The sequence below is a fragment of the Tripterygium wilfordii genome, chromosome 23, assembly GCF_013401445.1.
Source record: "Tripterygium wilfordii isolate XIE 37 chromosome 23, ASM1340144v1, whole genome shotgun sequence".
Classification (NCBI taxonomy): Eukaryota; Viridiplantae; Streptophyta; class Magnoliopsida; order Celastrales; family Celastraceae; genus Tripterygium; species Tripterygium wilfordii.
The window spans coordinates 4,639,144-4,653,568 of record NC_052254.1 but is presented as its reverse complement, the minus strand read 5'-3'; the positions used below and the strand labels follow the sequence as shown (position 1 = coordinate 4,653,568).

The 14,425-nt window shown below is 35.8% G+C and overlaps 1 protein-coding gene and 1 non-coding gene across 2 annotated transcripts; both read left to right on the top strand.

Moving 5' to 3' along the window:
- Positions 1 to 5,947: 5,947 nt before the first annotated feature.
- On the top strand, positions 5,948 to 12,707 carry LOC119993277 (eukaryotic translation initiation factor-like). The gene is made up of 9 exons (XM_038840330.1): positions 5,948 to 6,366; positions 7,530 to 7,601; positions 7,844 to 7,939; positions 8,198 to 8,389; positions 9,482 to 9,579; positions 10,309 to 10,396; positions 10,496 to 10,846; positions 10,940 to 11,182; positions 11,279 to 12,707. The coding sequence occupies exons 1-9, from the start codon at positions 6,178 to 6,180 to the stop codon at positions 12,311 to 12,313; spliced, it is 2,364 nt and encodes a 787-aa protein (XP_038696258.1). The 5' UTR covers positions 5,948 to 6,177; the 3' UTR covers positions 12,314 to 12,707.
- Positions 6,999 to 7,104, top strand: LOC119993912. The gene has a single exon (XR_005466606.1). It is a non-coding gene; the product is annotated as a small nucleolar RNA snoR103 (small nucleolar RNA).
- Positions 12,708 to 14,425: the final 1,718 nt, after the last annotated feature.

The following is a 14,425-nucleotide window of genomic DNA, read 5'->3' as shown; positions in this document are numbered from 1 at the left end:
CCTACAAAGGAAATTTAAAATCTAATTAATCATAAGGAAATGCAAATCCCTAAGTTGCTGAAATATCAACCAAAACAAACTTAATCTTTATAATTTACAATGAAATTCAACAACTCATTTTAAAAATGATTTAAAAGAATTAATATAATATTGACTGCACATAGAGATAGATATCAAGTGGTAAATAGCTCTAACCATGACGTCGATATTGCTCGAAAATAGTCTCTACATAGCCTCTATAACTTTCAGTCAATCTCAAATAGACATGTCTTTCAATCTGCGTGCAGAAAATTGCAAGCACATTGTTCATAAATCTAGAAATAAAGGGGATCGGAGGATGTGAAGACATATCACCACTTGCCACATTAAAATGCAACAATGAGTCAATAATTTCAACTTAAAAATTCTTAGACATTTAACGACTATCAATGGCTAAACGTAAAGAAATAAATAGGGGAATTGAAGAGTGTAAACAGCATTCAAACCCCTAACCACAGTTTGATCTTATTTAATTTTATTTAAAACAATAACAAATAGACATTATTTTTGTATAAGTGCATAACTTTGAATTTATTTGTTTTAATTTAATCTTTATCATAATTCCACATGGCAATCATAGAGCTAGTTAAGGAGCTGATGTGGCTGCACAAAAGCATTAAAAAAATTTTCAGCGTATCAGACATAATGATACGTTGTATGAGAAAGAATTAGTTTAGGCGTTGAGAAAGTTGAAGAGAACACAAAGATTTTCTAATTTATATAGGTTAAGCAATCATAAAAATTAATAAATATTTTGTATTAAACATCATAAATTCAAACAAATAGAAATGACAAACCTCAGAGAATTAAACATGGCACTACTTTTGAGAAATAACAGTTACAGATGGGGTTGGTCTATCAAATATGGCCGTTTAGTGTTACAAATGAGTGTGAATGTATATGGAATAATGACTCAATTAATGGATTAAATTATATGATAGACGTTAAACAATAATGTGAGAAAGGAAAGAAAATCAATTGAAAAATTGAAATAGGAATGAAAGATTTAAGCTCTTATGTGTCAACGGCATGATTTCTTCTAATTAAAGACACACACTTTTATAGTTTATAAAAGGTAACAGAATTAATTAATCACATTAAATTGATTAAAAATTTGGAAAAATAATTAATACATGTTATTTCTGTGTTGGAATAAAATAATTAATATGCATTTTAATCATTTTCATTAATCCACATGACAATTGTAGAATTTATCTAGAAGCTGATGTGGCTGCACCAAAGTCATTTGCTTATTCAGTAATCATGTAATGTATATGATCTTATCATGGTCGAATTCTAGGTAAGGAATTTTGCATCATCATATTTGACCCTTTGGAATAGGGAAATGCATATCTGCCAAAGGGAATTTATTGTTTAGGAATAGAAACGAACACGAGATCGTGTCCAGACCTTCGGATGAGGGAAGGGGTTTGAAGGAGAATGAAGGCTTTGAGGAGAGTGGTTTAGGTATAGAGGAGAGACGCCGCGGACCTGACAGAAGAAATAGGAAGACGGGTGGTCGAGAGTGATAAACATATCTCATGATTTCTTGAAATAAATACGTGTACAATGGCATACCGAGTTTACGGGGACTTTAGGTGAATTCTAAAAAAGGAATCCTCTAAATTTGTTTTTGTCGTGATTTTCATATAATTCTTAAAAGTTTAAACTCTAAAAAAATATATATTATTTAAATATAACTCGTATAGTATTTTGAGATGCAAAATCACTAAATATGTTAGTATAATCAACATTTTCCGTTAAATCACTCTCAATAGACAAGATAGCTAACCCATTTAACCTTTCCTACGACATGGTAGACCAAAGATATTACCTGTAACAATGCAACTCTCAAGGCCCCCTCCTCCTTCTAGTTCCAAAATCCCAAATGGGAAACCAAATCCATGTAAGAGAGAACTTAGTAAAATCAAAGATTTAGAAATAATTATAATTATAATTGCTCAATTGCACTAGATAGTAGAAATGAAGCGAAGTCGAAAGTCGAGGACTGAAAAGAACAGGGAATAAGGAATAAGGAATAGTGATTAGTGATTAGTGAATGAGCCAATGAGGCCTTTTGATTATTCTCTTTTTGCGGATTTTAACGTTAACATTTTTTAATGGGTTGGTATTGATCTTTTTAGTTGGGTCTCTCCTTCTCAAATTTTCTTTATAGGAGATTTGTGGGTCGGTACACTAGAGTCTACTTATTTGTAAAAATGTGCAACCATTAAAACATCCTTTCAAAAAATCCAATGGAGACCTGTTTTTACCAAAATAACCTCATATTTCATTTTCTCTCCCACAAATCCTTCTTTCTCATAACGTGATTTTCTCTTTCCACCTCATCACGTTTTTCTCTCTCCACAAAAAAACTATCGATTTTTGGACCTTAAAACCTCCATTTTCAGAGATTTCACATCCATAATGACGTTTCTTTCTCAATCTCGAGAGATACTATACTGATTTTCTAGAAAATGGTTAGTATATTACATACCCAAGACTTTTTTCGGTTAATTGATACTTTGGCGATATTATCTGAAATGTGTGCACCGAAAACCTTTGTTTGTTTTCAAATCATGTTTATATGTCTTGATTTTTGAAAATTTTAGTTAATTTCTGGCACATTTGCTAGTTAGGGTTAGTTGGAATTTGTTAGGGCTTTTGATACAATATTGATACTTTTGTGCATTTGAGGCTTTCATGTGGTTAGTTTTCATCTATTTTCCCTCAATATTTTCGAATTTTGGTTTGAATAATATTGTTTTTGGTGCAGAAGATACTTTTTTTTTGAAATTTTGGTAAACTGATACTATAGTGAAACTTTTGTAATTGCAGCAAATGATTGATACTATAGTGATACTAAATGTGTATTTCATTAAATTGATATCAACAATCAATTTGTGGGAATGTAAGTGGTTGAGGGATTTTTGGCTTGCTTACTGGTGAATTTTAGTGTAGATATGACATTTTTCTTTGGTATTTTGTTGATATGATACAATAGTGATACTTTTAAACAGAATATCCAATTTAGTGTTCAATTTATATATTTTCCTCATAAAATGATGATACAAATGTTGGAATGTAAATTTGATTGCATTACATGTCTTTATGGTTCAATAGTATCATTTTAGTGGATTTTTTGTGTTGGTGATACTATAATGATACATCTTTGCACCTGTAAATGTTTTTCCAGAACTAGCAAGAGAGGTAACCAAGAAAAAAAAATCAAGAAAGGAAAAGTAATTAGGAAGAGGAAGTATGCATACTGTTTCAATTGTACCATTTTAGTGGATTTTTGGTGTTGGTGATACTATAGTGATACATCTCTGCAACTGTAAATGTTTTTCCAGAATGAGCAAGAGAAGTACAAACCAGACAGAGCGAAGAAGGAGAGGAGAGAACGAAGCATAACCCAAATTGAGCAACGAAGCATAGTCCAGATCTGCCAAAAACGGAGACAAGAGCAACAGATGAAGAGAGGAGAAGCTCGGTCAAAAACGGAGAAGAATGCAACGAAGAACAATTCGGATCGAGAAGAAGAAGAAGAAGCAGAAGGAGAGAAAGAAGGAGATAGCTTTTAGATCGAGAAGAATGAGAGAAAGAAGGAACACATTGGAGTTGGATAGTTGGAGAGAGGAGAAGAAGAAGAAGGGTATTATAGGTATAAATCAAAAAATATCTTAAGTTAGATGACCAAATTACCCTTAAATTGTACTTTTTTACAATTTTAAAAAGGCCCATGACCTTTTTACAATTAAGTTGTACAAAGTGCTCTTAGTGTCAATTGTCTGTTTCTTTGTTTCTTTATTTCTTTATGGGGTTTTAAAATGGGCTGGGAGGATAAATGGACTACGATATATAACTAACATTATTAAAAATTAGGGGCCCAAAAAATTTGTGGCTCCTGGGCGGCAGCCCAGCTCATCCAGGCCCAGGGCAGCCCCTGACGTGCAGGCCTAAGGAGGATCCAAAACACATAATACATTAGCTGGATTGAAATATCAGGGTAAGAAAGCCCAAATTCTGCATACACTTGGTAAATTGGGTACTCACTCTCTCAAACTAAAGAGGAGCTGAGTTCTAACAGTGGTGGAGGTGGGATTATTTTATGAAACAAGTCTGTGAGGGGAGTGTAGGAAAGTCCGTAGTTGATACCTTGGATACAAAAATATGCATTCACATATTGATTATAGAATTTTAGAGTCAAATTTAGTTATAACCTAGAATTCCCAATCAATTCCTACTGCTCAACATGTATTATTATAATTAAAAACATTATGTTCGGACACCCTAAAAACCCGAATAAAATTCATTTGTCATCGTTGAAAGACGACTCTGTTATAACTCTGTTACTTTTTGTTCACACGTTATGATTTGGTAACTTATCTTACATGATCATTTATCGATTAGTTTTTGACTAATCTTGGATAGTCAATGCATTGACATGACATTTTGACCGAACGAAAATATATATGTTAATATGGAAGTACGGTGCTCCTATGTGTTTTGTTATTGTTAAATATGTTGTTATGGCTTAGGACAACACTAACAATTGATGCATAGAAACCAAGAAAAGCGGAGACTAAAATCAAAATTTTCTTTTGAAACCCTAAAATTTAATCGTCTTCACAGTTCTTTGAAGGAGATCCAAATCTAAGAGAAACCTTAACACACCCTGGCTAGACCAAATATTTATCTATTAAGGAACACCCTTGTATTCCCAAAGTTCATTCCTCCAACAGATAAGGAAGCCCAAAGACATAACACCGTCATCAACAACTAGGCGCGGGAAATGGTGTTGGTTGTTGCCGATGAGATGACGGCGCCGTCGATCGTAGAATGATGAATTCAGTTTAGAGAAGTACCGAAACGTGAATATATAGAGGAGAAAAGAGCGAGGTAACCGTGAAGGAAGGTCGTCCCCGGAGATTGGAAGCCATAAAACATGTTATTGACAGATTAGAGGATGCCACCAATACTTTGAAGATAATGATATAAGTTTTCCCGAAATAAATTGTCACATAAGCAATTGTTAGTCTAGCCAAGCTAAAAAAACGTCTTCCTAAACATTTTGATGCGGGTGGCGGGGCTCTGCTGTAATTTTATTACAGCAGGCCCCGCTATAATAGTAATTTAAGAAAAAAAAAAATTTTATTTTATTTTAAAAAAATTATAGATGTGTAGTTCATGGTCTAACGAATCCAACGATATATTTTTTGTTCAAAACAAAAATCATATGCTACATGAAAAATGCTTAACAATTTTAGACCGTCGGATATAAACTCAAAACATTCGGTGTCTGGATCAAGATGAATTTGATTTTTGTTTCAAACAAAAAATATATCGTTGGAATCGTTGGATTCGTTAGATCATAAACTACACATTTATAATTTTTTCAAAATAAAATAAAAAAATTTTGTTACCCAAAACATCTACAGCGGGGTCTGCTGTAGTAAAAACTACAGCAGACCCCTGCCACCCATTTTGATGCCATGTCAATCCATCGATTGCCCGAGATGAGACAAAAGGACCATATACAATTATGTAAGATCAATGATCAAACAATAATGTTTGAACAACGAGTGACTTATTTGTAATAGAAATTATGTCTTTAGTGATTAAAAGTAACATTTTACCCTTGAAAACCAAACAATCTCAATAACTTGACAACTTTGAGTTTATTAAAAAAAAGAAAACAAAAGAAAAAGACCTTCACAAGTTATTAGTAGGAGGGCTAAATTGTCAGTCCAGGCGCAGGAAATCTAATTCGTATCATAAAGAACAAGGACACCAACGTAATTACACTAAACTGCGGGATATTCTGAATCTGATTTCCTAAAACGCACCGTTTTAAAGGGGAAAAAACCCATATGCATATGCTGTAGGGTTTGTATTCTGTTCCACCGTCCGTCCTTACAGGACACAAAACACTTCTCTTCTCTGCTCCTCCGCAGAAGAGAAAAATCCTATATAACTCCTCATCTTTCCCTGTCTATCTCTGTAATACACAAAATTTTATCTATCAAATCCTGATTCAGCGTCTCGCATCGCTGAATTTATATACGTATCTTTGTTTTCGTCTGTTTTTTTTTTTATTCGACGGCGGAGATTTTATCCGGAGTGCTAGATCGAGGTATGCAGCAGAGTGATCAGACGGTGTTGAGCTTGAGACCTGGTGGTGGTCGAGGGAGCAGACTCTTTGGTTCTCGCTTCGATAACTCTTCGTCATCATCATCGTCAGCTGCCGCAGTTGTCAATCTTGCTTTTGGCGATCTCCCTCTATTAAGTCCTTATGGCGGCGCCTCTCCTTCTTTTTCGATTAAGGTTTTATAAAATCCGTCTCTCTCACAATGGATCTAGGACTTTTGTGTGTAGACACTTGTTATTGATTGTATATGGATTCAGTTTTTTGTTTTATGGCTTCTTCGAATGATGGTACCGAAGCTGCTACTGTCTGAGGTTTCTGTTTTTTATTTGAATGACTGGAGTTTTTGGGTTCTTTTTTGGACTCTAATAGATCCGGTCTTGGTGAAGATTTAATATTGGTGTGGTTTTTTTGATTGTTGTGTTGGTAACCACAGATTTAGGAGCATAATGTTTTAGCTGGGCGTGTATTTGTGTTTTCTACCTTTGTCCTCCCGTGTTCAGTAAGGATTTTAGTTATATGTGAACAGATAAATATGCTCTGATATAAAACTTGATTCCTTGATGTTTCTTAATTTATTTTTTGAATTAGTTTTTGCGACATTTCGTATTCTTGAAATATCTGCTTCCAAAGTTGGAATACTTGACGGCATGATGCATTTCAAATTGAGTCTCTGCAGTTTAATTGGTGATTTGACTTGGTCCGCTCATACAGAGTTTGATTATGTTAGTAAGCTTTGTGATGTTTGGACCTTAACAGAGCAATTAACACTTCAGGGATTGTAATTCAGTGTCCTAGTTCTTGGTGGGGCACTTAATATGTGCGCCTGCTGTAAATATGGACAAACAGGAATATGTAGGCTTTAGGTGGGCTTTGTATTAAGTTCAAGATTGCCCATAAAGGACCTACAGAAATTAAAGTTATTTTTTTTTAATCCTTGCCATATTTTACTCAATCTGTACTCATGGTTGAATGATTTACCGTTTTTCTGTTATGCTTTTCATGGTCCCTTACTCAAGTATTTGTCCGGGCTTCTGCTGCTGCTGTGATGAAGTTTCCATGATGTGGTTCAAGAGCCGTGCTTTGGACATTATGTCGTTTCCTCGGACCCGGATAATATTTGTTTATACTCAGCTTCTTTGTTTGTGCCTTTTTGTTGTTGAGTAATGTTATTTTGGCGGTCATTCTAGACATAGGAGCACTACTGTGGTCTGATTATGCATGATTTTGTTCAACTCTATTGCTGTTTTTTTTTCATTCATGCTCTATGATGATTTGATTCTGAATTTGTCATTCATATTATATGTTAGGGTTTTGACTTTGTGGTGGTTTTGTTGTTTAGACTGGAGACTCAAGGTTTGAGGGCCGCGATCGTGCACGTTACAGTAGAGAGCAGCTGTTAGAGCTTAGAAAGGTGAAAAATTGAATCACGTGATCTGATGTTTAAATATGATGTAATGCAATACAATTTGGAATTGAGATGAACTGAATCAATTACTTTAAATATAGTACTATAATTGAGTTTTGTTCTATATATTGATGTTTCCTCATATTATGTGAGCGTACGATTTGCGTACATCTTTCCTGTTCCTGACCTCATTCACTGCAGTAGTCTTGTGCATGAGAGTTATTTACCCTTATTGATGTTTCTCATAGGATATTGAAGTTTCTGAAGAGATTCTACAAATCAAACGAGAAATTGATGTTGAACTTTTTGGTGAGGAACAAAGTTGGGCCACGGGAGAAACCAATGTGAGTTGCTGTCCAACTCTGATCTGGCAATTTGTAGCTTGTTTATTATGTCTTCTAAAAAAATTTGGTGTGTGTCAATGCATAATTGAACTTGGCGTTTGGATTTTAATTATATCTCTACACGTGTGTTTATTCCTGGTAGGTTTCGGTTAACGGTTGGAGTTTTGTTGCATTACTAAAGTTGAACTACTTGTTCTATGTTCATCTTTCTACTTAACTGTGATGCCTTCTATGACTAAGTTTATTCTCTCCCCGCAGCCTCTGAATCAGTCTCAAAGCCATAATTCTGAGCCTGATAATCGTGACTGGCGTAGTCGTTCTACTCCATTTTCTACCTCTGGAGATGACAGATCCTGGGATTCCATTAGAGAGAACAGAGAGCTCGGTTTTAATCGCCAAGACCAACTCAACTCCCAATTTTCAAGGGCACAAATCTCTGCCAACCAAACGGTGATTCATCTGAATCTCTTTAGTTATTTATTTTGTGTGTACTTTAGCTGTATATGACTAATGTTTTGAATTTACCCATATAATTGTAGTCAAGTTCTCCTTAAAGAGAGTTATTTGCAGGGAACTTGACATTGTTGTTGTGGGTGTTTATTGATGTTCCCTTCTGGAATGGATCCAGTGATGTTATCTGGATAACCTGTTGCCATATAGATGGAAATGCTGAAGGATAATTTGTTATGGATAACCATTTCTTTCTAAATTTTTTTCTACTACGCTCTGCCACGCATGACTCATCTCATAAAAAGAGCGCTGAAGTGAATGCATGATTATAGTAGTAGAGTTAGGATAGAAATGAAGGTAAATCCATGGTCAGATCAGAGTCTTAAGATCAACTATGAAACATATAATTATCTCGGTGAAGTGTATCCTTGTCTTAATGTCTAGATAGAACGTGGTGGTGATCAAAATAAAAGGTCAGCCTATGTCTGTTTTACAGGTAGTGAAGGGAAAAGAAGAATGAATATTTAAAGAAAGTTTTTTTCCCGAATCTCTGGAAAATTTATTTTACAAATCCTACTGCTGGAAGTTTTAAAGTGGCATTATTTTCTTCGCCCCCGCTTGTGAGGTTCAGTTTGATGCATCCATACTGAAATACTGAATAATATGGAAAAGAACTATGGGCACATCCATCTTCTTCTTCTTCTTGTTTTTTTTTTTTTTTTTCTCATGTAGTGTATATTCTATCACTTAATTTAGAAGGCTAAAAACTGTCATCGTGGTACAAATTTAAGAAATTTATTTCATGGCGACCCAGTTTTTTGGTGGATTTAGTGTTAGAACTTTATATTGCATATCTCAGTTTTTTTGTGGTTGTTTTCCGCTTCAGTTGATTCTCTCTGTTATTTCTGGATAAAGAATCTAACCTGTATTTTGACTTATTTGTCTGAATACTTCTTTTTTTTTTGCTTTTTGTGTCAGTATCTTTGGGTGTGTATCTTCAAACTTATAGTGGCCTTGTATTTCATTGATTCATCCTCTTGCTTCTTACTCTTTTTGGGCTTAGTGTAACAGATGTTTTCTGTGTTAAAATAGGGAGGACCTGCTCCTATTTTAATAAAGGCCGAGGTGCCATGGTCAGCTAGAAGGGGGAATCTATCTGAAAACGACCGTGTCTTGAAGACTGTGAAAGGGTAAGATATGACCATTATAATTCAGTATGACTGTTCAAATTCTAATTGTTAGGCTAATGGCATACCTGATCTTCGTATGCATAGGAAACTCAATTCAACTTGCTAAATAGCTGTTTTCAATTTCTGCAAGTTCTAAATGAAGTCTCTAGAATGGCGAAGAGTCTAAATACTTGTGTTTTTGTTCATAGCAAATAATATACAAGATTGATGATAAGATACGCATTCGGTTGACACTTAATAACAAAAGCGAACACATGTTTACATTATTAACTTGCGGCATCATGTTATATCTCGAGGCTTAGTTTTTCAACTTAAGAGCCATGCATTGAATTTTCATTGTTGAAAATGTGTTATATTGTGTACATCAGTATGCGTTGTGACTTGTTATGTGATAAGTATGATATTGCAAAATGGTGAACATGAAATTTTTTAATGTGATTTAGAAGTGTTAGCATGTCTAAAAATTTGTATATAATCCATGTTACCAGTCACGGACAACAGTCAACAATGAACTCAATCACAAACCACTTTTTGTTTGATTAATGTGCCACATCACGCTTGTGTTTTGCTACTTGCCTACTTGTATTTGTAAATTTGTAAATTTGCAACTTTGGGGGATGCACCCCATTTTAATTGTCTGAGATACTTATGTTTTTACACCCTTGGTTTTAGGAGGTGAGTGAAATTAAGAGTAGTAATGTTTATTAATATAAATCGAAATCATTGCAGGATATTGAACAAGCTTACCCCTGAGAAATTTGATCTCCTTAAGGGCCAACTTATTGATTCTGGCATTACTTCAGCTGATATATTGAAGGTTATATATTTTACACCTCAACCTGCCTTTGCCTAAATATTTTGTTCGTTAAAAGTTTTGGAATCATCAATTGAACTCTCAGTTGGCTTTCTGATGCAGGGTGTTATATCATTAATATTTGATAAGGCTGTTCTGGAACCCACATTTTGTCCCATGTATGCGCTTTTGTGTTATGATCTTAATGAAAAGCTGCCCCCCTTCCCATCTGATGAACCTGGTGGTAAAGAAATCACCTTTAAGCGAGTCCTCTTGAATAACTGCCAGGAGGCATTTGAGGGTGCTGACCAGCTGAGGGAAGAAATGAGACAGATGAACGCTCCAGAGCAAGAGATGGAGCGCCGAGACAAAGAAAGAATCATTAAGCTCCGTACTCTTGGAAACATCCGTTTGATTGGGGAGCTACTGAAGCAGAAGATGGTACCTGAAAAGATAGTCCATCACATCGTTCAGGTTATTATAAGAGCTCCTTTGTTTAGCTATTCTGCAAGCAATGAAACTGGATATATCTCTGATGTCATTCATTGTTACTTCATACGTATGCAGGAGCTCTTGGGACAGGATAGCAAAACTTGTCCAGCGGAGGAAAATGTTGAAGCCATCTGTCAGTTCTTTAACACCATAGGCAAGCAACTTGATGAGAGCCCAAAATCAAGGCGTATAAATGATATCTACTTTAGCCGACTGAAGGAATTGACTACAAATTCCCAACTGGCTCCACGAATGAGGTTCATGGTTCGTGATGTGCTTGATCTGCGAGCAAGTAATTGGGTTCCTAGGCGTGAAGAGGTAACTGAAACAAATTTTTGCTTGGGTTTTTGAGCATGTGTGTGGGTGTTGCATGAAGCAATTCTTAAAATCTCTTACCTTCTTGTATCTCTGCAGGTAAAAGCTAAAACCATTACTGAAATCCATTCTGAGGCAGAGAAAAATCTCGGCTTGCGTCCTGGTGCCACTGCAAGTATTAGGAATAATCGTGGTGTAATATCTGGGCCCCCTGGGACTGCTGACCCTGGGGGTTTTCCAATGAACCGACCAGGATCAGGGGGAATGATGCCTGGCATGCCAGGTACTAGGAAAATGCCTGGGATGCCCAGAATTGATGATGATAATTGGGAGGTTCCAAAGACCCGGTCGATGCCAAGGGGTGATGGACCAGGTATGCAGGCTGTAGGCCGTGTACAAGCACCATTGGTTAACAATTCATCATCAGTGAATGCTAGGCTGTTACCTCAGGGTAGTGGTGGGGTCATCAGTGAGAGGAATAGTGCCTTTTTGCAGGGTATTGGTGGCTTCCCCCCTTTTCGACCATCCGACTTTGCTGTAAGCACTGAGCCTGCAGAGGCGAAACCTTTTCTTGCTATGTTTGTGCCTCCTGTTATGGAGAAATCCTCGGCTTCAGTTGCAAGGTTGAATCCAGATGAACTTCGGAGAAAGACAGTAGCGCTCTTGGAGGAATATTTTAGTGTCCGAATTTTGGATGAAGCATTCCAATGTGTGGAGGAGCTAAAGACTCCTGCATACCACCCTGAGGTGGTCAAGGAAGCTATCTCCCTTGGATTGGAGAAAAGTCCTCCGTGTATCGAACTAGTTGGGAAACTTATGGAATATTTGTTCACCAAGAGGGTTCTTACAGCGAGAGACATAGAGACTGGTTGTCTCCTATATGCCTCGATGCTAGATGATGTTGGAATTGATTTACCGAAGGCGCCAAATAATTTTGGTGAGATAATTGGAGAACTAATTTTGGCAGAAGCATTGGATTTTAAGGTTGTGACTGAGGTCCTTAAGAAGATGGAAGATGACATGTTCCGGAAAGTGGTGTTTGATGGAGCGATGAGGTTAGTTGCTTCTGGTCGTGGGCAAGCACTGTTGGATTCACAGGCATCAGATATCGAGGCTTGCCAGAGCCTGCTGTAAGAGGCATTCCGTTTGCAAGAGTGTTTGAAACTTCCAATGCTTATTTTCACATCTCGACAACGCCCTCTTAGCCGACTTTTTTTTAGGCAAGCAACTTTGTATTCCGTCATAAGGTGGAGCTCCTAAAATGGGTCATTTTGATTGAGTTGTATATCTTTCGATGTTATAGCAGTTTGTTATTGACTAAAGAAATTGAACCATAATACCCATGGATTTTGCTCTCGATTCTTGGCCAGGTAAATGCCTGAATGATCGAGAGGGTGACCCTTTTATAAGGGAACCAGCTCCAGCTGTGTTGTATTTGATTAGTTATTTTGCCATCTTTTTTTTTTGTTTGAGACTGCGTTTGAACCGGTTTATTATTGAATCATCGATACAGAATTTGGATGCTCTACTGTGTTGTATTTTTCTTTTGGAAGCTTGTTTGTTCTTCAAATGGATTAGTTCCACTTATTCTAGATTTGTTCTTCTTTCCTTGTGAGGAAACATATTTTAACATGGCTTGTGAATGGATTATGGTGGTATGACATTTTAGTTTTGCTTCTTGTGTTAGTGCTATTATTGTTGTGTCGATTTGTATAGCTAGTAGTTAGCCTATTCATCATCGGGGATCAAGGGTACGGTACGTCTAGTGCTCCAAACCATTATTATTTTTTTCACAAAAATATAATACATTCAAAATTTAAACAATTTGAACCGTTGGTTTTAAATTTATCATTAAATCTCATAAAAATAAAAAGATTTGTTACCTAACTCTCATCCTATAACTCATATTTTTTATTATTTTAAAAAATAATTAAGTAGTTTTTCATAAAAAATAAATTACATCATTAGATTCACCATAATAACTATATTTTATCTATAAATTTTGTAAAAGAAAAAAATTGATTTGGTGCATAACGATTAATGCCCCGGACTTGCCCCGATGGATTCATCGGTGGTTGATGGCGGAAGCCAAGAGGCGAAGGAGTGAGAAATGGATAATTGTCAGCTATATATGGAAATAGCCGCACCTTGTAAAGTTTTCTTCTGGAAAGTCTGTTCACGACGAAATCTCAAGAGAATAAATCAAGACTGACATTTGCCCTTGCCTTTTTGAGTTGGCCAACCAATTAGTCCGAGTTTTTTTTCGATATGGCATCCGTACGTATTTTTATTAGGCATATAACGCACAGTTTAAACTTTTTAGCATTCTAGCACCTTGCCGCTGTTCTCAATAGCGGCATTAGTTTGTCTTTAGTGATGCCGCTGTTGAGAACAACGACTATGTTAAATTTAATTAAAGCCGTTGTTTACAACAACGACAATGGTAAAGACAAACTAATGCCGCTATTGAGAACAACGACAATGAGGATTATATAATGCCGTTGTTACTAATAGCGGCATTTACTAAGATATAAAAAAACAAAACAGCGGCATAGGTTTGGGTCGTGGGAAGAAAGCAGAGTTGGGGGCCGCCGTCGGAGTCATACAGAGCCAGCACTGCGCCACCATCCACGCCGGATTTCGACCTCAGCTTCCCCTTTTCCGGTTTAAAGGTGTGCACTGATCATACGGGTTAGAATATTTCGACCTCAGCTTCCCCTTTTTCATGCCATAGATTAAGAGAAGTCTTACCTCTAATCAAAGTTGTTTGATAAAGAAAATCAACCGGTTATAGTTATGTATGCTTTGACATGAGGATTTATTTGGTTTATTGATTGGATTATAGGATTATCGGGTGTTTGGATAACTTTTTATAATATTCGGGATAGTATAACTTTATACAAAAGTGGTTCTTATACAATGTCGATCATATAATATTAAAACACCTCAAACTCGTTTTTATTTTATACGGAGCGCTTTGTATAAGAAATAACATGTCAAATGATAAAAAAAGACACTCATTCTCACTTTAATTGAGGGTAATCCATATATTTTATCACAAATCTTATACTATACAAGCCTAATATCATATTATTTTCAAACATCGGATATGATTAAATTATACATCGACTTATACAATGATTAAATTATATATTGAATAGGAAAATTATACTATCTTATACAGAGTTCCAAACAAAGCCTCAAAATTTAAACAATTTGAACCGTTGGTTTTAAATTTATCCTTAA

Coding starts and splice junctions, on each gene's coding strand:
- LOC119993277 (XM_038840330.1), top strand. CDS start 6,178: ATGCAGCAGAGTGATCAGACGGTGTTGAGCTTGAGACCTGGTGGTGGT. Junction 10,397..10,495: donor CTTCAGCTGATATATTGAAG/GTTATATATTTT, acceptor TTTCTGATGCAG/GGTGTTATATCATTAATATT. Junction 11,183..11,278: donor GGGTTCCTAGGCGTGAAGAG/GTAACTGAAACA, acceptor GTATCTCTGCAG/GTAAAAGCTAAAACCATTAC.